Below are 25,529 nucleotides of genomic sequence, written 5' to 3'. Positions count from 1 at the left end.
ATTGAAACAGTGAAGAGTCAGAATTTTACAATTGAAGAATACATTCAATTGAGAATCACAAAACATCTAGAGTCAGAATTATTTTCCACTTCCTTTCATGCCCATTTCTGTATTTAAATAAAGGACCATGGTCATACCAATCAATTTATAAGCTGTCCTTTGTTATTATTGTTTGTTGAAAAGTACTCCAGTCATACATACTTATATCGAGCAGAACATATGGCTTATTAAGGGATCAAGTATATAGGTCATGTACACTTAAAGCTGGGACACTGTGTCTGATTAAATCAAAGAATCTGATGAAGCGAAGAAAAAATTACCTTCTTCATCGAAAATAACTTTAAACATGAGTCTTGCAGCTTTAAGCATATTATGCCAGCATTTATCTTCTAAGAAAAAAAAATAGTTGAAGAAGATGGAGGGACAGTGAGATTAGCTATAATTATACACAAAATAATGAGACACAAAGCCAAGAATTCATACATGTGAATTACCTGGCCACTGTCTTGTTCACAGAGCACCTACGTTTGCCTGACAGAAAGAAATGAGTCGAGTGACAGAAACACATTTAGTATTTGTTCTTTGCTCTCTGTCACTTTGACTGCCTTTTTGCCTGTCTAGTCACCTTGTGTTTCTTTGAGGTTAAAAGTGCAATATCCAACTTTTTTAAAAATATGTCTTTTACATATTTGTTAAAACTATCACCATGATGTGACAGTGTAATATAAAACATATAATCTGCTGTGAAAAGCTTTACTGCAGCAGAGAATAAGCATGGTAAGGAGAATGGGAGGTGAGCGGCACACACATGGCATGATTGGCAGTGCTAAGACCCGCCTCCTGGGTCTGATTGGTTGTAGATACTATACTTTCTCGACGTAAAGAGAGTTTCAACAACTATATAAAAAATACATTTTTTATAAAAGTTACACTGCGGCTTTAATGTGGTTGATCAGATTGCTTTCTGCCACCGTTTTGTTACTTTCTGCAATATTTCCAGGGCAAAGCACAGAGCTCCATGTGGTAACATGGCCCTGTAGAGCTAATTCGTAACCCAACCATGAAATGAACACAGCTACACTTTTGACACACTTACGTCTGCTGCATTGGCGTCAGCATACATATTTTCCTCATGTGACATACAAGCCCTCTAGCATTTTCTGTCCTGCTGGATCTGTCTTTTCTACAAACAACCCGACTTACTACGGTCCTTCGGTCCACTGAGCAACACTGAATCATCACCAGCCTCAGTCCATCTGCATCAAAAGTGAACAGGTCAGAAATGATGGCGGGGCCAGCTGCTTTAACATCGGAGCAGCAACGGGGCCGTTAGTTGGTTATAATAGCTGTGACCGGCTGGATTCATCATCTGCAGCAATAAAATATTCATAAAAGGAACGAGTTACTTCCTAGGGAAACACAGGGTTCAATGATTCAAAACAGCATGTATTATTAATTAGCACACAAAAAGGCCTAAACCTGGGACACACATTGAAGGAAAGTAAATCAAAGAAGGACATGGACATAAGCCTTCTTTCAGTCCTAATTTCCCCTGACTGAATGTGCATGTAGAATTACAGCCATGGCTGTGAACTGCACACTAACTTAGTAGAGTGTAGCGATCAGATGACTGTAAGTGAGTCTGGTGTCTTATCGAAAGCTGGGAAATGGAAACAAATTTGGTTTTAAGAGTCTGTTGTTATTGCATTTTCACCATTCAAATATTTATCGGCAGTCCCTTCGGACTGGAACAGAGAACACAAACAAACTGAGACCAGAGGGCGTTAATGTATATTACTTGTATTACTGGGATTTTATTGAATAGTCCAGCAGGAAGTAGCACACGATTTTGACGCAGAAGGAAAGCCATATTGTTTCTAAAAAGCTAAAAAGCCTGACCTTCAATTGTATTCAGTTCTCTTTACCAGAATGTCACACAGCATTTCCTTCAAAAGTCAAAGTTAATCTACACACTAATTACCACTGGTGTGTTAAAGCAGTGTTTCTAACTTCTTGGCCAACATGCACAATGGTATGGTACAGTAGTGGCAGAATCATGCAGTGGGATGAATTTCTGCACGAGGGGGATGGGCGGTGGTGAGAGTTGACAGGAAGATGGATGGAGCTTAATGCAGGGGAGTACTGGAGGGACACCTGTTACATGTTCCTAAAAACAAACAGCTTAAGTTACCATGACAACATGTCAAAACCATGTATCATTTTTCTTTCACTTCACTCTATATGCATTACATTGCACTGGTCGTTTACATAAACTCTTAATAAATTTAATGAGGTTTTTGATTATAACGTGGCAAAAATGTGAAATAGTTGACGGTATACAAATATTTTTTTACCACGTTTCTGACAAATAACAAAAATGTACCAAACAGCAAGGAAGGTAAGTGCACTGCAGGTTCTGACAACCAGGAAAGTTGTTGAGGAGCACAAAGAGCAAAGGATGAAAAACATTAGATGCTCTGCAGCGGCTTGATGACACTGATTTCAGAGATAATACCCCTACTTCAAGTTCCACCACAATCACCAACCAGAAATAGATCAAAGGCTGAACAGATCAAAGAATAACCAATCCATTTCAGCTGCTTCTTTGCTCCAGTTTCCTCTATCATCTAATTTTCTCAGAACTAAGGGACAAAAACAGATGCTAGCTTTATGTGGCTTTTTGCTTTCCTGCTTAGGTTTCAGCTCGATGTTTTACACAACTAGGGGCGAGCTTGTATGGGTATTATTCAAATGCAAAAAGACTGTCTTACATTTAAACTTAAAGGATAAAAGTTAATTTTAAAATTTAAGCCGCAACGAGGTAGAGTGTTATATATGGAGGAAGACATTAAAGGGGCACTTCAACAGTTAAAAGAGCATTTTAATAGGTCACAGGAACAAACCAAATATTTCTCTTTCTTGTGGCAGGGCTTGCTTTCAGATACTTCCCACCCTTTGGTCTAATCTACTCATACCGGCCCTTTCGATTCTCACATGGACCATCTCCTTCTCCGTTTATGTCACACTCCCACGCCTTCATCTCACTTTTTCGTCACACGGCACATATTATCTCACTGATATTGTGTGCCGTGTCTTCTACTTTCCTGTGATGGTTTGTTGCAGTTTTTTTTTTTTTTTAGTCGTAATATTTCCACCACATTTCTTCCATTTCGAGAGCGCAGCAATGAGAAAGCAGAACGACGGGGACTGCTGAATTAGTGCGCAGAAAAATCACATCGGTCTTTGTTTTTAGATACAAGGGTGAGTGAAATTCAGTAAAATGCCGTCTATTTATACTGAAACCCAGACAGTGCTGTGCTCCACTCTAACTGACCTCACTTCTCTGGCAGGCGTGAGAACATCGGGCCACGTGCTCAGCGGCAGGGAACCCGTCTCAGTCTATCTGTGGCACCGTGCTTAGCAAAGTTCAGCTCAGTTCATAGCGTCTCCTGGGCTCGGAGCTGGCGGATTAAACCAGATGGCGTTCACACTTTTTAACAGAAACGTCGCAGTAAGATGGAAAAATAATTGTGCTCCTTACAATTGTAGAATAAAAGTAACAAAAAAATTTAATTACAGCATGTAGTGTAGCTGTCTTTTTTTTTTTTAATCAACAAAGGTAAGTTGAACAATGAGGCAAGAAGGGAGAAAAAGTATCAACACGTCAATGTTTTCATTCATCAAGCTGCTGGCTTCTTTATTTGCACTTATAATGGAGTTTTTACTATGACATGACCTTATAAAGAAGTATGCTTAAATTAGCATAATAGGACCTTCACAGTCCATAAAAGCCAAAGGACTGGGTGACTGAATGTCACTCTGTTTTTTAACGCAATATGCTCTATGAGTATCTTTTTAGATGTCTTCTTAAAATCATTCCAGAGCTGTTTGTAAAAAAAAATTTTAAACAATATTTGCATGAGCCAACCTTAGAAAGAGACGGCTGTGATAAACTGTAGGGCTTCGGAAACGTGAAGGACTTTCAAGACTTTTCTCTATGGTTCATTTGTGTTTTTACATCTGTCGTTTTTTTTAGTTTAGATATTGTCACTATTTATATATATATATATATATATATATATATATATATATATATATATATATATATATATATATATATATATATATATATATATATAAAAAAGCTACATATTTTAATGCACTGAAATGGAGTCGCCTGAAGAAATAGTTGTTTTCAACGCCTTAAGAGTTTGGTGGAGACATTTCATATGAACCACAGTCATTGTGTTTAAAGATTTGATCCGCCTCGCATCGTGCCTCTAAGGAACAGAGATCGGTCCAGTTGATGACATCAGAATGACTCGCTTTCGGACCAACTGCTGGTCAAACTCCTCGTTCACTAAGGTTACAGCTAATTGAAGGTTTTCTCTAGCCTGGACGCACAAACCGGCATCCCTCGGTTTGTGTTTAAAAACTATAAAATAATGATCAAAAAAGGCTGGCCTGCCTCTTGACAAGAGTGCATCCACTTCTCTATTTTTAATAACATTTTGCCAGATCTGTCACTAAACTGTGATTTTAATTTGACAGATTTCATGTAATTTATATTCTTCAATTGTAAAATTCTGACTCTTCACGGTTTCAATTCATATCTGCATTTTAAATTAAAGTTAACTTTACTGTAAATATTAGCTGGCTTACCAAATTTTTTTTGTTAAAGTAAAAATCTTTTTTTGAGCAGCAAATTCTACACTGACATCAGCAGCTCACATTTTTATCTCCACAGAAAATACTTACTCAATATATTTCAAGCTTTATGTAAACACAGGGAACAAACTAAACGTCAGCAAAAGATTAATCTCTGTAAATTTAGTATGAGCTCATGGATTATTGTACATTATATAGAGTGTACTGTATTATTTTAAATGCATAAGTAATAAAACAGAGTAGAATTTGGAAATGACATTGATATTAAGACAAAAATTATGAAAAATGAATATGTCAACTTACCAAACATCAAGATTAAAATCAATGTGAGTATCAATGGAGTCATTACAATAATCCTCCCTACTGATTCTCCTCTATTCAGTTTTGCCTTAACATCCACAATGTTAAGGAAAGTAGAATTCCCAGTAATTCTACTTTGAGCTTTAACTGAAAGATTTACCAAAACAAAGAGTAATCCCTTGCTATCTTGCAAATAAAAAAAAAAGAAAAACTTTAATCCAAGTGGAAAATGTTTCGAGTACCGAACCGCAGAAGACTGCCGATTTTGGAAACACATGTTAGACAGGATGAAGCAGGTTAACATTTGACACAGGTAATACGAAAATAGACTGGCAGAGCACCAGGACAGGCCAACCTGTATTTTCAGTGGCACGATGTTACACCTTCACATGTACAAAAAAAGGACTCTAAAGTGACTCAAGAGTTTGTTACCTGTAATATGCAGCATGCTGACTCACAATGATAGCCAACTCGCAGATCTTTGGATATAATAAGGTTATGAGATCATGTTTACACTGACACACAAAGACGGTGACTTCTAGTGACAACTTACTAAAATGACCATTTTAGCTAATTTTATTTGGACATCTTAACTCCTTTAAAGACCCTGCGAGCAACACAAACAGGTGTAAAAACATAGCTACCACTTAGTTTAAAACGGCCATTAACACAAAAAACAAATGTTTGTATATGAATTTTCTAAATTAATGTATTTAAAAGTTGGATATTCTGTTTAAAAATAATTTCACTATTGTGCATGGTTTGGTTACAAATATCAAGAAGCTCAAATTTCAAAGCCAGAAACTATTTTTTTATGGTTTTAAGCCCTTCTAATAAAGTCTCAGATGTGCCAAAGTGATCGGCATAAAGTGATGCATTGGTGTTCCTCCAACTTCACGTTTTGTCTGTGGTTATGACAAATTTGGGTCTTTTTTTTCTGGGTTCAACCTTGTCTCTCTCTGCTGGACAAGACTAATGAAGAAGCCACTTCTTCATTAATATTAGTGGCTTCTTCTGTCCAATCGTAAGCAATGCTCGCTAAAAGCTTCCCTGTTTAGCTGTGTTTCTTTCAGACAACGCAATAAAAAAATTACTCAAAAGATTCATTCTGGACACTCTGTATTTAGAATAAAAACTATAATGCCGAACCATGCCTAATCAGTATTGTAAAAGCATTTAGACAGAATTTCAAAAATAATTTTTATTCAAGCATAAAACGTAACATAGTTTTGGAAAGTCCATCTAACTTGGGACAGTGACCTAACTGAATTTACAATTTTGTAACCATAACACTTTAGCATCGGCTTACTCCCTTTTTATAAAGCATTGCGTTGTTGAGCACTGGCTATATGAGACAGCAGATCTTGTGACCTCTTATGACCTATTTAACATGGGTTCAAGTGTTCATGTAAGCCCCTGTCCTTTCCAGTTCATTGCACGCACTTGGCTATAAAACTCATCTGATCAAGGAAACAATAACAAACTCTGTACTCCATCTATTCATAAACAATAATAATTCTCTCATATTTCCTTCCAGGATGAGCTCTATTTTGATACTCCTGTTTGACTTTCCTGTAACAAATCTGACACATTTAAGAAGCTGAACTGGAACGCGTAGCAGTGAGGCACACCAGAGTATAACCAAGTATTTCACAATATTCATGTACACACCATTCACGCCCATATATAAGAGACAGAACATGAGACATTAAGACAGTCATTAAAAGTAAGTACTTCACAATTACATGTTCACCATTGTTCAGTTGTTCCACTCATCTCTTCTAATTAAAAAACGGTACCTATTGAAGGTTAAATTCCTAGGAATCCAGGTCTAAATCAAAGATATTACTGAGGAACAATCCACTTCCTCCACTTCAGATTTTTCAGCCTCACTCTAATCAACTAACGGGCTATAAATAAGATTTATTACTGGCATCAGTTGAAGAGGGGAGAAGAAAAAAGCAAGCAGAGACATGGGGGGAAGGAGAATGGAGGCTTAGCCACAAACAGCAAAGGGCATGAACTGTTTGTTCACCAAATACATTTACCCGCCCCCCCCCCCAAAAAAGCAAAAGTATTTTTTTTGCGATAAATGTATTAGATTTGTCAAATAAATCTTGAGTATTGCTCCATCAACATCAATACCAGTAAGAAGACGAATAAGCTTTCAAACTGACCGTTCCTGCTTTGCTAAATGCCTCCACATTCACTGTATATCATCCCTAAAGTTCCTGAAGGAAATAAACAGCACACAACACATATTGTGTTTCATGACCCTTAACATCCCTGCAGGGCAAACAGTCATAGACTGTTTCACTGGAAAATTAGCCATGCAGCAGAAGCCTACACGTTAGCACGCAACACACAGAAGTTACTAATATTCCTCTGTTAAGAAGATCAGAAGATAAAAAAATATGTTTTGCTACCCATTTATCAGCCTGTCACTAGGATTACACAACACTAACCGAGCCAAATTTAATGAAACTCGGTGGAGAGGAGAAGCACAGGCAGGAAGGACCCATCACATTTTAGCGTGGCTCCAGATAACTTTCATTAAAGCGGCATAGCAGAACACTGGCCTGGAGGAAGGAAAGGATGCTATGAGTTCCTATCTGGCTGCTCATGCAACTGCCGCAGTTGCACATATGAAGGCAATAATTTAGGCGCTGCTTGTCAGTAAGCAACATGCAATTTTATCAGATCCCGTTGCTGAATCTCTTGTTATAAAAACATATAATAAGCTAATAGTACACTTGTAAAAAAAAAAACAACAACACAAAGAAATGGTTTCCCTGTCTGTCATATTAAAAGTCTGGACTGGGGAGGAGGAGTCAGACCTGACTGCAAGACAGATTTCACAACAAATAAGAGAAACGCCACTGACTGTTGAAAGGGGGTTAAGAAACGTGCGTAAAACTGAGAGAGGAACCTTGCATGTTATTCATTTCACAGCAAGGGGGGATGACATAATTAGAAAAATAGCCAGCCACCATGGCAACCTGCTGTGTCAAGGCTTGCAAGAGGCTTGGCTAGCCTTTGCTGCAGGCAACAGACACAGTGGAAACCAAAGAGTGAAAATTGCAGGAAAGAAAAAAGTCCTAGAGGGGACAGCTTTAGGTGAGCCATTTCCATTTCATTCTAGTAAACCACTCACCTCTCCAAACCTCTCCTGATGTCTTATAGTGTTCTTAACACATTAGGACAATGTTTTGGGGTTCAGTACCTGTCTTTTGCAGCAAAAATACATACCGGTAAAATAAAATGTGTAAAAAAAATACACGCTTAATTTATTAAGATTGATACGATGCACAGACTATTAAGAAATTCTGATGGAATGACAATCTTGAATAGAAATACAGCAACCTAAGAAAACTACAGGAAATAAAAACGAAACATGAATAAAATTAGCTTTTTTAAAAATCAAAAATGCAACAATAGCTTCTACAACAGAAATATACGGATTAATGCAGTGCCATATATGTTATCTATACCCATTTTTTTTACTGTAATTATTTTCCCTTATTTCAAATTCAAATAAAATTCAAACTCAAACAGAAAAATACATTATTAATCCAAAAAAGGGGTTCAATTTAATAATTGATTTCATTAAACTCTAAATTTTAATAAAATCATCCTGCTTGTAACTTACAGACTGCAGTTTTAAAACAATGTTAGCTTAATGGCTCCACGTCTGTCTGCCTGCCCTTTTTGAACCCTCTCATAATCATTTTCACCCATCACACTTTTGTTAAAATAGACTTTTGATACGATTTTAGCTTATGATCTCTAAGTAGTTGGGTTGTTTTGATTAATTACTGAAAAAAAAAATCCCAAAATGCTCAAATCCAATTGTGTATTATTTTTTAAGAGTTTACATTATCCTCTTTGATTGCTTTCCCCATGTAGCTTAGGTGGAATAAATAGTACTATGACTTTTAAAGAGTTTCCAAGTCATGACTGTCAATGTTTTTCACAATTGTGAACCCCTGATATTCACAAGACTTAAGGACCACGGCCATGCACAAATGCCTAAAATCTGTAAATACTTGAGACCCTTCTAAAGACACGAATATATCTTAGTATGCATTAATAAATAGTGGAAACCATCTTGACACTACTGCATAACTTATTATGTACAGTTTTCATTATCTCTGCTCTTAGGGGTAGAGCCAATCCATGCCAAAATTTGGCTGCTGCTCCTGCCTGGATTGGCTGCTTAAAACAAAAGCACTTTAATACTTTAACCGCTAAACTTAAGACATTATTAGTTGTAATTATGTTTATAATATTGTAGTACACCTTGCTGATTGTATTCGGTCCAAGCCTTGTTGGTACAAGGTTACAACTGATCAATGTACATCATTCCTTATTTCATATATAGATATATACAGTATAACACAACTGTTACACATTACGGGCATTGTAACTTCATTTATCAGGTTTCGAGAAAGAATGATCTCCACTTTCAGCCAGCAGCTACAAGAGAGGTTAGAACAACTCAGCATGGCTTTCTGAGAGCGAGAAGAGTTTTCACCTTAAGCTGTTCACTCTGTCTATTCTGGGAGGCTTTATTTAAATGCCACTAAAGTACGTTTTTTTGCGTTTGAAGTCCAAATGTACTACTGCAAACTTTTAGGTTTTTTTTATTATTATTATTTTCTTAAAATACCAGGGGAAACCGAGATACAAATCCCACCAAATACATTTTAAAGGTCCTCTGAAGAGTACAAAGCACAAAGGAGAGCAGCCAGAGCTTTACGTAGTGTTACACAGCTACTACTGTTAGCTAGCCGGACGGTTAACGATACCTTTAACAAGCTGTTCAAAAACAACCAAAGGGGCTTAAACACAACCACTGGTTGAACAAATTGTTTTCTTGAACAACAGTCGAAGAGGTCAAATTCTATATCAGTTTGCCGCAATAAGCAATACTTTTTAGATAAATAATAGAGATAGCTAGGTTAGCATCGCTCATAGCCCTTTTCAGACTTTGGGTATGTTTGTTTTGTAACATCAATGGAGCCGCGTTCAAATGTACAAGGTTTTTTAAAAACATTCTCTAAACTGCAAAACTGCGACAAAGACTTAACTTTCTTGTAGAAATGTAGTAAAATGGGTTAAGCGATTAAACGTAACTTTAGTTTGTGTTTTTGGCAGTTCCCAAGGCCTGCTGACTTCAGTTGCTAAATTCTAATAATAAAATAATGTAATAGTATTATTATTAGCACACTCTTGTTTTAAAAATGTATACGATACACCGCTTTGCTTATTTGATACAAAACTTTCATAGACTGAACCTCAGCCAAAGTCGACCAATACCATATAACGTAATAACGCTGAACTGAAACAAACTGCTCAAATCCCTGGGTAACCCGCTGTTAAAAACGTGCGCACCTAGGAGAGGCTGCCTAGAATGCGTCTCGTTATAAAGCCGATGTGTCGCTTGTCTGTGAAAAATATCCCCGATTGAGACTTACCGTGGGTGGGCTATTTGTAGTTAGTCTTATCCACGAAGACAATCGCCTGATTTTGAACGAGAACTCGGGTCGAAGTAGCTCAAACTGGGATATTTATCCAAGTTAGTCTTCCTAGTTGTTTTCCTTACTTCCTGATTGAGACGGTGCCATTTTGAATAGCGAAAAAATATTTCCGCCGCTGTCGTCACGCGCAGAGCCGCTTGTTGATCAAGAGCAGCAAACGGCCAGGCCAGAAATAGTTTCACAGCAGCAATTAATGGACCATACCTGCCTGAAGTATTTGCTTTACAACAAGCCTAACACTTTCACAATCACCACATTACAGAATATTAAATTATAATACCATAGTTATAAATTCAGTTGTAGTGATGTCCATAATGAGAAAACAAATGTATACCAGCACACACAGATACTGATTAATGATATTCAAATCTCTTTAAATTGCACGGTAAACACCTAGTTATAATAAATCACATTAAGAAACTCTAAAAGAGGTAAGTTCATGTTTGCGTTTATTACTATGTTTCAGCTTCCTGTTGCCTATAACAACCTTTACTAGACAAGTTTAACTGCGAGCTTATCTTTAAGACTAGACCAATGCTTTCCGAATATTTGCTTTATATAAAGTAAATGCACAACTCTCCTTTGTGCTTTGTACTCTTCAGAGGGCTATTAAATAGATATAAAAAGCTGAAATAACAAGATGTATAAACTAATATTTATTTACTGTATAAAATGGTGTTGAAGTTTATGACTGCAGTGAAATGTAATAAATAACTAATTAAAGTAAAGGTGCAACAAAACTACAGACACAATAAACTTAAATTAAGTTTAGGAATAATAAAAAAAATAATCTTAATTCCAAAATTAATCTAAAGATAAGTTGAAAATTTGGTTAGCCTCAGTGCAATAGTTACCAGTCTGGTAAGATAGCCTGCTGCATCACTGTTTTATACAAGTTTATCATCAATTGAAGCCCCTCAGCACGCAGACATGACTTGTGCTAATAAAGTGCTCATTTAATATCGAGATGATAGTTGAGTTTTCTTTTTAAGAAAAGAGAGGAATCATCCAACCCAAGGCAAGGGGTTACAATATTATTGGGGTTTAGCATATATAGAAGTGACCAATCCATCTATTGTTGAATAGTTCATCTTCTTTTGTGCCTCTTTGTTTTATTGCTTCCCATTTATTTTAGCCAATCTAAACAATCAAGTTCCACGTAGAAGTAATTATATTTAAAAGCACATGCGCAGAAGTAATTATATTTAAAAGCACATGTCACCTCTGATATTAAATGCAGTAAAAATTCTCTTATCTTAAGCTCATTGTCTCATTTTGGCATTCATCAGTCCATTTTGTGATATTGAACAACAGAGCTGGAAGAGCTCCAAAGGCTTCCCGCAAACATACGCTGCCACCTCTTTCCTGGTATCTCAGTCTCCCCTTTTCCCAACAAAGGAGTGTGATTGTGAAAGTGGAGCGTGGTGTTTCCACGGTGAAAGACTCTCACAAGGTTGTCCTTATACTCTCTGATACTTCATCATTTTTCAAGTGCCAGCTGTCAACGAGCTACGTGCAATGAAACAGAAAGTAAAAGCAGAATAAATCCATTTTCGCAGTGGTTTGGTAATTTGTCTACATGTCAGGCTTAAACTAAAGAGAGTATAAAACATACATCTGTCTACAAATAGCACATATTTTTTCGTCAAAAATATGCTAACCAGTGTATTTGTTTGCATAAGAAGTGTAGATATAACAATGTTTTTTTTTTTTTTTATCATTTGGCACACCCTTCTGGAGAGTTTCTGTAAATGCACTGCATTCACAAAGTGTAAAACAAGGGCACATGAAAGCAAACATTACTATTGCTTTTTTTTTTTTTTTTTTTCTGGTATTCAACTTTTAGTGACTATGAGTCACTGTGAGTGAGTTTGTTGCTTTAAATATTCTGAGCAGAAAGGGCATAATTACCCCAAACACTGTTCCGTTTCAGTGGGTCGGATGGAATGATTGGGCAGATTTTAGGAAGGGCATAATTTTGTATTTCCCTTCAGAACATCTCCAAAGCTAAATCTCTTGGTTGGTATCCATGGTCTGCAGTAGTCAGTGTCTATCAAAAGTGATTCTATGAAAAAAGAATAGTAATCAATGTAAGCACTAGAAATGTGTATGAGAGCAACCGAGCAGTAGATGGAGGTGAGTTGATCTGCCGTTTAACTGATGTCGGTGCCTTTTTGTGAGTTTTTTGTCTGCACATCACTTGACACAAATATGTATTTTGGGAAGAAGGAAAGATGGCAGAATCAGGATGATGCTTTGGGAAATTTGATGCTGGAAAAAACCAGGACATGCCATTTATGTCTCTAGCCTATCATTGGTGCAGACCTCGTACACCTTTACATGTAAATGGTATTCTCTAATGTCTGTGGCCTCTTTCAGCAGGATACTGCACCCCGCCTCAAAGCAAAAACACGGTCCAAGATTGGTTGGAAGAGCACAACAAAATGCTGACATGGTCAACAGATAACCCACATCTGAATCCAATAAATCACCCGCGCTGGACAAACAAGCCAGGCTCATTGCCTGATTGCTTATTTTGCAGAACTCATAAGATCCTGTTCTGGTTTGACCATTTACTGGCCAGTCTTGGACCCTTAACCGTCAGAGATTACTTTCTCATTTCTCTCACATCTTAGCTTAATATTTGATTAAATTCTGGTATTTTAAAAAATTTGTTGTTTTTATGTGGTTATGTTGTTAGTGTTTTGATGCATTCTGTGTTTTTATCTCTGTTTGCTGTTCTTCTGGAGAAACAGAGATATAAAACGCATGGTGCAAGATAGAGCAGCACACATTCAGAGGGTTTTGCAGGTAGAGAGGAAACCCAATAAACCCATGTCACACGAAAACACATAACGCATTCCAGCAGATATTTGAACACAATAAACAGCTCACTTATGGAACAACAAGAGCAAGCTCTTAGGAGGAAGCACTATGTTTACTATATAAGGTAGAACTGCAGAAGGAGTCTGTAAATTCCTCTGGGAGCATTAACTCAAAGTACCATTTATTTTATCAAACGCAGCATTAATTGCAGCACAACACAGGAATGAGTGTAACTTAAAATCCTCTAATACGACTTAGGTAAATCTGCTAACACTCAGATTGCATAAGTTTGACTCAAGGGTCTCTTTGTTGCCCACTTCGTTCTTTTCCAAGCAAAATCCTTGCGTGGCTCCGGCCAGCTGTAGCTCGATTAATCCACCAAAAGGGTAGCCAGAAGGTAAGAGTCTGCTCTGTTTCTATAGTAAATCTTATTTTTTCATCTTAATATGTAATAAATTATTTAGATATCTTATTTTTTCCAAATATAGCACACTTAATGAATATTAGTTTATAGAAACAGATCAATGATTTGATATTGGTTCAACAGGCATAATATAATCAGCTTTTATGTACAACTTTTCTCCGTTTTCTTCAGGGAGGGGGCCGATAACCACTTGAAGAAATGGAGACTTTAGTGTTTTTATTTTCGTTTTCTGCCCTTGGTGTTCTTTATGCAATGAACACCACCTCTGAGTTTCAAGAGTAAGTAATAATATGTTTAGTGATTTATTTGTTATTCTTTTGCTTCAATACATAGTTAGTCCAAGAGTTTTGCATATCCAATAATTTATTGTATCACAAAGTGGTATTTTTTTTAAAAAGTGCTCGCAATACTTGTATTTATTAATGATTTAAACAGTTGATAATATGCAGTAAATCAAAATAGATTTTCTTTGGAGAACAGCGTAAAATATTGTAATCCTTCCTTTGTCGTGTGATAATATGAACTTTACCGCCAGTAGAGGACTCTGCAAGCTTACAATTGCCTTTACCAGCCGCAACTAAGCAATACATCATATAATTACTACTTTCGTGAGACTATTTTAATTGCCCTTCCAAAATATAAAGAAATCTGACTTTCTGGGGGGTATAGGAAAGCAAAAATGTCACAATAGAAAACAGCAAGCTGAACCTGTGGAGACATTCTGATATCATCTTGAACATAATTACTTCTTTCAGCTGCAAGGAATAATTTTCCCATTTACTGGTCACATGTTCCAGCCAATCCATTGGATAAAAGCTGCATAGCATTTGCAGCTTTTCACGGTTGCTCATGGCAACCCTTAACTCTATGTAAACAAAGCCCTAGTTGGTGTCCACACAATCCTTCTCTGCGTTTTTACAATGCATCTCTTATCTCCAAGGACTCTCGTGCATCTCTTAGGCGAATATTTCAGCTGGTTCTGTTTTTTATTATTATTATTGTTGTTATTTTTTCAAGTGTGTGTGTGATGACAGTCAATTCAGACTGCACAGAAGAGTTTGATGAATTGCTCTTGACAGGCCATATGCCTTGTGCTCTTACACTCTCCAAACAAACAGTATAGTGTGCATAAATCTTCCCGTACAGTCGAGTTGGGGAGGCCTGCCTTCCACGCTGGTGCCATTTGTTTTCCTTCTGCGAGCAGACGTGGAGAGTTTCCCTGCGGTTGTTGTTCTGCTTGCCTGGAGATATCTCGGCCACATTAATCTTTTCCAGTGGCACGTTTGGCCAGTAAACACTGAGAGCTGTGCTGAACTTACATAGCCTTACCTCAGTGTTTCCTCTCTTTGATGCTTATGATTGATTAAAGCTTTTTAAAATGGCTCCTCGTGAGTTCGATTACAGTCAAACTTGCAATTCTGGTTTAGCACAACATTTGGTAACCGTGTTGCAAAGATGATGCGTTTTCAGATCGATGTGACTAATTAACATGATGTAGTTTTAAAACAATAGATAGGGAATATTTTGTCTGAGCATAAATATTTATAAGAAACACGACACAAGCATTTTAAAGCTCCGAAGCTGCTGCATGTGCAAAAAATGCTTTCTATTAGCATTATGGATCATTTCCCCCGCTCTCTTCTTTTAAAATGTTATAAAGCTAAAAAAAAAGATATTTGGGTGTTAAGCTATAACATTTACCTAAGTTGAAATGTGAATGTGCTTGATGCTTTATTATTATTCTACTACTTGGCAAAGCAAAATATGATAATTGTGAAAAGAAGGAGGGACAAAAACAAACAACCAGTTATTTCTCTCAAATCTCAGCATGTATGTTGTGCAATTTGGATTCCTGTGAGTCGGTAATTTAGCTTCGCAGAGAAGATTAGCACAATTCCCCCGGAAGAAACTGTTCAGTCAAAAAGAATGAGGCAGAGAAAGAATTGTGTTGAGAACCTAAAGGTGTATTGTAATGCTGGAATCGTTGTATTTCCAGTCACGTGTTTGTTTCCACAGGCCTTATGTGATCCTGGAGATTGGCGTCGCTGTGCTGGTAATTGTGTTTCTCTTCTACTACCTCATCACTCGTGGCAACCCACCTAAAGACTTCTTATTCTTTGGTAATCAACGCAACTATGTGCATTTCTCAACCCATTTGCGTACATACAAGGTTTCGAAATTCTCCAGATTTGAAAACCTTAAATACCTTCTATGCTTGGGTATTGAGCTGAACTCAAGGATTTCCAGAACCTTCACCCACTGCTCACTATATCAGAGTGAAAAACAAGAATTTCACCCAATATAATCTTGCTTGATATGTTCAAAGCTGCTTATACTGCTCAGGATCAGAGCAAAGCCTAATCGGACTTTTCTATGGCATGACTGGTTCAATTCCCCCCTCCACAGACTGGGAGTCTTTAGCCATTGTCTTAAGATTTTGTCCCAATATGGCCGTGTATGTGGAAAGTGTGAAGCTGTTTCTAAACACATATATAACACAAACTGATTCCACATTCAGGGTTTAAAAATGTTGGCGGTACAGCTACAAACGTCAATGAATTTGATTGAAATTTAAAGTGATAAAGCGAAGATGCTGATAAAAGAGCTACACATATCTGATGTTTTTCTTTGCATGCTTTTCTTGCTTTCTGTTCCTGCAGGGATGCAGAAGAGAGTGGCTGCAGTAGCCATTTGAAATTAAAACCAACGGGACTGAGGGGAAATCATGCTGTTTACTTCTGATATTTAAAACACTCAGTCCAGCCCACATTATTATGGCTGTCAACATCTCAGTCGGCATGCGTCTTTAATGTGTCATAATAGCCCAACATGGCACTCCAGAGCTGCTTCGTACATGCAGTGTTCACAGAATATGAACTATTTTTAACATTTTTGAGGCACCTAATAATGCAAAAAAAAAAAAAGCAAGGTGATACAAAATAGCAATTAAAATTATTACCTTTTCAGAGATTATGGTGTGAGGGCTTTAGCTGAATTCTAACACAGTTTTATGTTGCCTCCTCTATTAAATTCTGCCTGCAGGACAAGTCCTTTCGGCTCTGCTGGGTGTTAAACCTGAGGATAGGCTTCTCACTGTGATTAAAACATGCCCCCAGCCTACCATTCTACTCAAGACTTAATTTACCTCCCCACACTGTCCAATAAATCAATGGCTTGCTAGTTGAAGGCAAACATTTCAGAGCTCAAAAACAGCTCACAGAAAAGCTGGATAAAGGTTGATAGTCTGAATAGTTTTTCTGATTCCCAGTGGTATACATGAATAACTTTAAAATAATAATAATAATAATAATAATAATAATAATAATAATAATAATAATAATAATAATAATAATAATAATAATAATTTTCATGTTTTTCTTTTCCCCAACAGAATTGGATAACAAAAGATATATATCATTAACAAACCTTTAACTAATATTCTTTTTCCATTACAGTTTTTGCAGAGTTTTGTTTTACATGTGTCATTGACCTGACAAGTGCCTTGGAATATGATGGCATAATTTCTGGCTTTATGGATTTCTACCAGAAGACAGTAAGTTATATTTTATTACTGTTAATAATCGTGTAAAACAACACCAATCCAGAAATAATTTCATAAAAAAAGAGCAGAAATCCATGTTAAATATTTATGGCAAGAATTTTTAAGGCATAATACTCATTAATGTTTTAGGGTGAGCCGTACCTGGGGACTTCATATGCCATCATGATGTGTTACTGGGATGGAATAGCACACTTTATCCTCTACCTGATGATGATCAGCAGGATAACAGACAGGTGGGCGGTCTTGAATGCAGCTCAAGTCAAGTTGTGTTCACTTATCTTTGCCTGTCTTGCTAAAGTAATCATACACTTTTTTATGTTTCACCAGGTTACAATCACAAACTTCTATTTTTTCTGTTGGAATTTTATGTGACGGGCCAACACACAGTGGTACACATTTGTAACGTCAGAGGGAAATGATGCAAGGTTTTTGACATATTTGTTGAAATAAAAATCCAACAAGTGCAGTATACATTATATCCAGACCCTCTGTGTGAATTATTTGTATACCTTTTAGAGTTGTAGAGTGTTTCTACCAGACTTGCACGTCTAGAAGTCGAAATATTTACCCATTCTTCTTTCCAAAATACCCCAAGCTCAGTTGGATATGATGGAAATCATCTGTTATCATTGATTTTTAAATATATCCATGGCTCTGTGTGTATGTATGTATGTATGTATGTATGTATGTATGTATGTATGTATGTATGTATGTATGTATGTATGTATGTATGTATGTATGTATGTATGTATGTATGTATGTATGTATGTATGTATGTATGTATGTATGTATGTATGTATGTATGTATGTATGTATGTATGTATGTATGTATGTATATGGGATTGTTGTTCTACAGGAATGGCAACATTCACTCCAGTCCTAAGTATTTTGGAGTCTCTCATAAGTTTTCTTTCAGAATCAGATTTATTTTCCTATAAACTTCCCATCCATGCTAAAGAAAAGTATCCTCACGTCATCCCCACGTTTCACTATGTGTTCTTGGGGTTGTAGAGTGATAGTTTTCTGTCAAACAAAATTTTGGCTGTCGGCCAGAGAGTTCAGTTTTGTTCTTCTGGTTTTGGTTCATTATGGTCTCCTGAAACTAATTTGTTGTGCAGGATTTTGTGTAAGGATATCAGATTAAAGAAAAAAGTTAAAAATAATACCTTCTATTCCTTCCACTTCACAATAACGCTGTCCTTATGGGTGGTCTGCCCCATAAAATCTTAATAAAATTAGCTGAAGTTTGCCAGTGTGATGTGACAAAAAATTTGAAAAAGAGGTAGCAGTGATTTTCTAGACCAGTGTATACATGATTGGCTGCTTGTTGCCAAAAGAAACAACAAATGGTGAGCTAGCTTTATTGAGCTTGTCTGAAAGTTTTGTAGAAAATCTTTGTTATTATGCACGAGTTCTACACAGTGGCCTGTTTGATTTATTGTAGATAATTAACTGGATCTGAAAACTGATTATAGTCTTAAATTGTAAAATGAGGCCTTGTGATACATTCAAGCCACATGTAGAACATTGTTGAATTCAGTTTAGCAAAGCAGCGCTTTTAGTCCTTTAAATTGTTTCTGTAAATATAATTGAAGATCATTAAAAAGCAAATATCTTTTTGTTTCTTCCACAGGAGAGCCTATCGTACACTGGGCCTGTTCTGGGCCGGCTCCTTGTGCGCTAACATGAGTGTGTTTATTACTGGGATAGTGGCAGGTGAGCCTAATACTCCATCCTGTCTCCCAACAGTCCCATCTTTAATCAAGCAAACATCTGCCCCGCCATGTACCATCAGCATCACAGTTCAGGCGGCAAACAAAGCATGTGCACGCCTGCCTACACATCCCACAGAACAAAGCACAAAACCAACTTGAAGCATCTGTTCTTGGCATTTCTAACTGCATGCACAAGTGTCACAAGATCAAACTCCTCTGCTGGCAATGTGCTCTTCGCTCTGCTGTGCAATCCAAGGCAGACTGTGCAGCATGTTTGAGAGATTTTATCAGGAAGTTCAATAATTGGGCTACGTAGATATATTTGCAGCCTTTGTTTGAAATGTTAAGTACAAGCTGATAGATGTGTGCTTCTGGCAGGTAAATACGGGTCAGAGATTCGTCCAGCCTTCTGGCTCAATTTTCTCTTTCTTTTGATGCCCGTGCTGGGAGCCATCACCCTGTTCACTCGGCCCAAGGACAGACCACTTATCGGTGGATACAATGTGAGTATGATGCATTAGTGATTTGACCTTCAATGTGACTGAAGGGCTTTATAGGTACAGTGTTTATGCTTTTTGATCGGCCTGATAAACTTTACCATCCTTTCTCTGTGATGGGGACTCATGCCCGCACTATAAGTCCGATGCTGTATTTTATATACACAGTGGCAATGTGATAGTGTGAATTCACATTGCATTGACTTGAATCTGAAAACTGAGAGTTGAGTTGTTGAGCGAAATGTTAGCATTGCAGTCTCGTTAATAAATGAAGATGCCCTATTAAATATTCACTTTTTTCCAAAACAAGTGTTCAAGTATTAATGTCTAATCTTATTTTTTATTTATCTTCAGAAGTAGAAGTTTAATAGTTTTAATTGCTGGTTAATGCCAATGATCAACCAGCTTTTTACTCTATTAAACAAAGGATATCAGCAAAACTATGCATTCCGACTGTAAAAAATAACTTGGAACACATTACTCTGTAAAAGCTCGTGCAGCAATAGCTGCAACAGCAGTGAGATGCTTCTTGTAGCAACCTCACTTTCAGCTACATTTGATGAACTTCTTGCATGTACAGCCAGTCTGAAATAAATCCAAAGCACAAGCGTGCATTTACTGGAATGTTTTGGTCCATTGTCATGTTACTGGATCCAATTCTGCTTCAGATTTAGAGAGTAAACTTTTACATTTGAGCGGTAAAATGTTGCATGTAAAGTTGAAAATACGATCAAACATCAACCTGGGCTAAGCCCCTCTGTGCTCTGCCCTTGTTTCACGCCTGCTCATAGGCCCAACACACTCAGACCATGAAGCTAATCTGGCGTCCCTTGGACCTCATCCTGGTGGTGCTCCTGTTGGTTGCCATGGCTTTCACCGCCCTCAGAGGCTTGGTGAGTACGTCACACTTACTTACCTACCGCTATTACCAGAGTTCAAGGAAGAGTTTTGGAAGTCAGACAGTTTTCAAATTGGGTCAGCATTTACAGAGAGACAATGTACGAAACTACTTATGCAAACAAACAACAGTACTGTAGTTAGTACTGGGAGAACTGGGAGATGGCAGAGGAGCTAAATTTTTTCACAGATGATCTGTCTCATACTATATTACCACGACATAGTGACAGTTTTAACAATGTTTTATTTGATAAAAGTTACATCCCCTAGCTTTAAAGGGAAAAAAAACATCAACATGTGAAATTATATTTTTATCAATATATTTTGGGCTTTCTAAAAGAATAGAAGAGAGATTGCATGTGTTTTGTAATACATATTTGTACTGTAAAATTGAACGCCACTCCATCTTATTCGCAAAAGCTACTTATTGTAAATATATCTGTGTTTAAACACATAAAAACTGACCTTTTTTTTGGTCTCAGACCAATAACTGCATGATTGAACAAGATGTAAGTTTCATTACTTATACAGTGTGTTACTCTAAAATCTAGTTTACATCATTGATAATCACATACTGTATATCAAGACATTTGTTGTGACAAGATAAGGAATCCATAAAAATTTATGGTCCAGAAGACGTAGATTTAAAAAAAAAAACATTTTTAATTTTTGTTGACGCTGTAATTACATTGTCTATCTGCAGGTGGCTCTGGACTCCCCACTTGAAGCCTGCTCTGTATACCTGAATCAATACGAACCCTACCTGAAGGATCCTGTGGGCTATCCCAAGGTGATGGTGGGTATTTTTCTCTCAGCCTCCCTTTGCTGCTGCTGTAGTGTCTGAAATCTCTTCTCTGTCTTGTTTCGAATAACAAGCCACATGAAAGGCCTTTTTCATAGGTGTCACTCTGAGCATGCTGGAAACTCGCCCCAATCCCATCTGCTGGCTGAGCTGGCACTTGAACACGAGGCCATTTTTCATCATTAAAGCCCAGATGAAGAAGGGTCCAAAGGCCAACGCATCATTGTCGCTCTTTCATTTACTTAAGATGGATAACAGATTATACTCTGACTGGCAGTTGGTCCCCTTTCGGGCTTGCTTTTCTTCCTCTGACCCCTCACTCATTTGGGTTCTGTTTGTTTTGTTTAGCGAGTGCTGTTTTGTCAATAGGTTATCCAAAGACATTGCTGCAGCTGCAGTTCGGGCACAATTGCAATCATTGATCAGACAGACAAACCGCACAGCGGGGACTTGATAAGCTAATCCCCCCATCCAAAGCCTCCCATCAACATCTCCCTGGGTGGGAGAATGGTGTGTGTGGGTGTATGTGTGTGTGTGTGTGTATGTGTTCAGCAAGTGAAATTATGTCTTAGTTATCTGTGTTTGCAGATCTGCGTGCCTAAATCATCAGCGCCTGACTTATAATTGTATTAAAGGATGAAAGAAACAAAATGAAGTTAGGCACATTGTTAAACTTCTTCAAAACTCACCAGCCTCTGTATTCACTGATGATGTAGGATATTTAATAGATTAACGTGGCTGCAATAACAAAGACATTTCAACAAAAGACTGAAGGGCATACATGATTGGCTTTTAGGCTTTGAGCTGGACTCATTAGAATTCATCTGGACCTCAGGCCGGCAATGAAAAGAAACCATTTACTGCTGTAATTTGGGGGTTTTATAAAGTGGCAAAGTGGCTTTCATGCACCAGACGTTTTTGACTGAAGGTTAAGAAAGTTTCTGCAGTGACCCTTGTATGGAAGGAATCATTTCTGCTGAGTTTGCAGACTGAGGGTTTTGGAGAGTGGAGAGCTGGAAAGGAACAAAAGATACTGCTGCACTGACTTTATGATCGCTTCCAAGATATCAAGATGATCAGTGTTCTCATTTGGTCATTTTATCTCACTTTTGATTGTTCTTTTTGTTCTTGGTCATTTATTGAACTCTGTACTTGATGAATTAAATTTGACAACACAATGTTACATCCTGGATAGGACTGAAGTGATGTGAAAGATCACAATCTGCCAATAGCCTGCATCTTATTGGTGATACCCTGAAAGTTATCTACTTTATACTACAAGGATAGTTCAGAAATTTTAAAGTGAGGTTCTCTTTAAGGACTCTTAGCAATTAATATCTTACCTGTACCTTAATTTTGAGTAAATCCAGATTAGTTGGTGATGAAGATGAAGGTAATGGTTACTCTGAGAGAGACCAAGAACAAGACATACTCATATTCCATTGCTAAAGATCCTCATAACTGTATATATGAAAGTTAATTTATGACGCTGAATATTTTTGTTTTGTTTTTGTTTTTGGCTTACTATTTACACATAAGCCAATGATTATCTATAAAAGAGATAGAGGTTATGTTTCCAGTCAGAGTGAAGCGATTTAAGACCCAAAAAATATGACGGTGGTGTAAATGCTACTTTATTACAGTTTACACCGATTTACAGACAATTAGACAATTTTCTTGTCCGACTATCAGAAGCTGATTGACAGAAAGATTTGTAGTGAACACCTTCCTACTTCCATTTCTTGTCTAAATTATAATAGGCTTCTATGGAAAACCCATCCAAATAAGATAAAACTGTAAAGGTCCATAAATAATAATATACACACAACCATCACTTTAATGGTATCTGATATATATTCCTATCAAATGATATGAAATCAAATAAATGATCAGACGGTATCAGGATTTCGAGCTTAAGCCTGCTATGCTCTGTATTCAGTGAGTGTAGGTGAAGTGTTGCCAGGAGAGAAAAGAGATTCTCTGTGTTAATACTCTGCTGAAGTGTTGGCTGGCACGAAACAACAACACAGAACGACATTGATGGAGTCTGTTTTCTTTGGCTCGGCACCTTCCTCTTTATCCAGAGGTGAAATCTCTGGCAACGGCCCGGAACAACAGTGATGCGTCGCAAAGTTTAGTACGCAGTGAAGTCAACATTTTATTGTTAGCTATAGATCAGAGTAGTATAGATTAGAGAGGAATAACAGGAAGGACATAATTATAACAAACTTCAAATTCTATGAAAAAAAAGACTGTATTTATTTTCCTAGATGCTGCATTTGTTCTTCTATGGGCTGCCTCTGCTGGGTGCGTTTGTCTATGGCCTCCTCAAACCTGGGTGTACGTGGATGTCAGACTGGACAACGTTCTTTGCTGGTGCCATCATCCAGGTAAAACCATAACGGCGAACGTTGAACAAGCATGGATGGCTCTGAATGCACGATTAATGATGAAATTGTCGCACGCTCAATTGGGTTGTACTGACTATTTGTTTTGCTGCATCAAATACTGATAGGACTTGCTCTGGTGTGCCAGTGAAACAATGTCCCCCAAAACATTCTCCTTGTATAGATAGAACATGAACCATATTTATCATTTAAAGCATATTCTTTATAATAAAGTCCCAGTATTGATCTGAGTTAAGAGGATGTCCTTGATTAAAGCTTGTTTTACTTGCAGATGCTGGTTGCAGATTGCATCCTCCTTGTCTTCCAAACAGTCAGCTTGTATAGTCTGAACACCTCCTCTGCAGCGGTTAATCTTTCTGGTTAGGGAAAAACATTCAAGACATTCCGCTGGGAATGTATGACAAAAAGGGAGGCATGCATTCACCTACCATCAGTCTGAAAAGAGAACAAGACAGATCCGAATGGAATCAAATTTGTTTGTTTTATTTCCCTAAGGCTCAACTCTTTATCTTATTGTGTTTCCTTTCAGTGCCAGTGGTCCCACATCGGGGGGTCTCTCCATTCTCGCACCACAACTCCATTTCGTATCCCGAATGATGCTTTCTGGACAGTTCTGGGAGCTAATCTGCTCTACGCAGCCGTCCCCATCCTGGTGGCCATGCGGGTTCACAGTAATCCCTACTTCTTTCTAAAAATTGCCCCCTTTCCTGGGCAGACTGGTTTGCCAAACAGCGAGGAGAAAGATACCAAGTACAAAGAAAAATAAATCAGAATTCTCACTGACCTTTGGAGATAATCACATGTCAAGGTTCATAAAGAGCTTTTTATCACAAATGTCATACTTGAAAATTCCAAAATAAAAGATTATTTTGCTCAAAATCTTTGATGTTTGTGTGCCTCAAATCGATTCGCAAAATGATGCATAAGTTTAGAGCTCAAGAAAAATGCGTCGCAATGAGCAAAACCGACTGAAATTTCAGAAAACCGCTCACGCTCCAGGAGAATAGTGTTTATTTTTAATTTTTTTTTTTTATCTCTGTGTGCTATAGTGAAGGTTTCTTTCAGTGATTAATGGAGATACAAGTTTGATGATGGACAAGTAGGAGAAATAAGATGGCAAACTGCTGGGGAGAATGGCTGTCAGCTGCTTGCTGAGTGGTGATGCATGGAATGCTCTGTGTTTGGATACAGGAGCTTGGCACCAGAGTCATTACAGGCTACGACTTAGAGCCGACCTGGTCGAAACAGCTACAGTACATGACAGCATTCTCCATGGCAACGCATGTGAATCCAACAGTACACAGGCGTGTCTTGGTGTCGCACAATTAAAGCTTCAGCTCCAGCTTCAGGAGTGTTCCGTCTCCTGCAGACTTCATCTGGAAAATCTTTGTCATAACTACTGAAGGTAACTGATGGCTTGATTGTGGGATGAAATAACAGTATGTGCCTGGAATATGCATAATACTCCCCTCCTTTAATATAGGCCTATTGTGTCTTTTTTAAAAATGTCATTTTAATATTCAAATGACCATTAAACTGAGTTGTGGGGTAGTGAAAGACACACGTGCTGTATACAGGCTACCTGTTAAGTTATTGTTTTTAGCTCACTGAACTATCATAGCCCCAGCAGCTTTCCTTGGTGCCAACATTTGTCATTGTTATTATGTCAACACGAGTCACCTTTGGGTGAATTATGAAGTGCTTTGTTGACTGCAGTGCATTTTGCTGCAAAGGTTAACTGATTTGCTCAGCTCTGTGTTTGAAGGCTCACTGTGTTAAATGCTTATCACCAGTGTGTGAACCCGGAGATGTAAGCAGGTGTGTGATGACTGAGTTGTCTCGCTTCCTGTGCTTCTCAGCACTATCGCCACCCTGTGCATAAATCCAAGT

At 37.6% G+C, this 25,529-nt stretch overlaps 2 protein-coding genes across 3 annotated transcripts in view; one reads left to right on the top strand and one right to left on the bottom strand.

The window, feature by feature from the left end:
- sbno2 (strawberry notch homolog 2) overlaps window positions 1–10,597 on the bottom strand; it is a 70,763-nt gene extending 60,166 nt beyond the window's left edge. For both annotated transcript variants that reach the window (XM_023339242.1, XM_023339241.1), the window contains exon 1: window positions 10,446–10,597. The gene's annotated coding sequence lies outside the window, so the exon portion shown is untranslated. The remainder of the gene's footprint in view (window positions 1–10,445) is intronic.
- Window positions 10,598–13,668: 3,071 nt separating this feature from the next.
- On the top strand, window positions 13,669–24,518 carry LOC102219963 (transmembrane 6 superfamily member 2). Its single transcript, XM_005795582.2, has 11 exons — window positions 13,669–13,731; window positions 13,930–14,036; window positions 15,775–15,878; window positions 17,214–17,311; window positions 17,450–17,553; window positions 18,954–19,036; window positions 19,414–19,538; window positions 20,324–20,425; window positions 21,133–21,225; window positions 23,502–23,621; window positions 24,169–24,518. Exons 2-11 carry the CDS (start codon window positions 13,957–13,959, stop codon window positions 24,403–24,405), a joined length of 1,146 nt encoding a protein of 381 aa, XP_005795639.1. The 5' UTR covers window positions 13,669–13,731; window positions 13,930–13,956; the 3' UTR covers window positions 24,406–24,518.
- The last annotated feature ends 1,011 nt before the right edge of the window (window positions 24,519–25,529 follow it).

Source organism: Xiphophorus maculatus, chromosome 9, assembly GCF_002775205.1.
Source record: "Xiphophorus maculatus strain JP 163 A chromosome 9, X_maculatus-5.0-male, whole genome shotgun sequence".
In the NCBI taxonomy this organism is placed as follows: Eukaryota; Metazoa; Chordata; class Actinopteri; order Cyprinodontiformes; family Poeciliidae; genus Xiphophorus; species Xiphophorus maculatus.
This window is presented reverse-complemented; position numbering and strand designations above follow the sequence as displayed.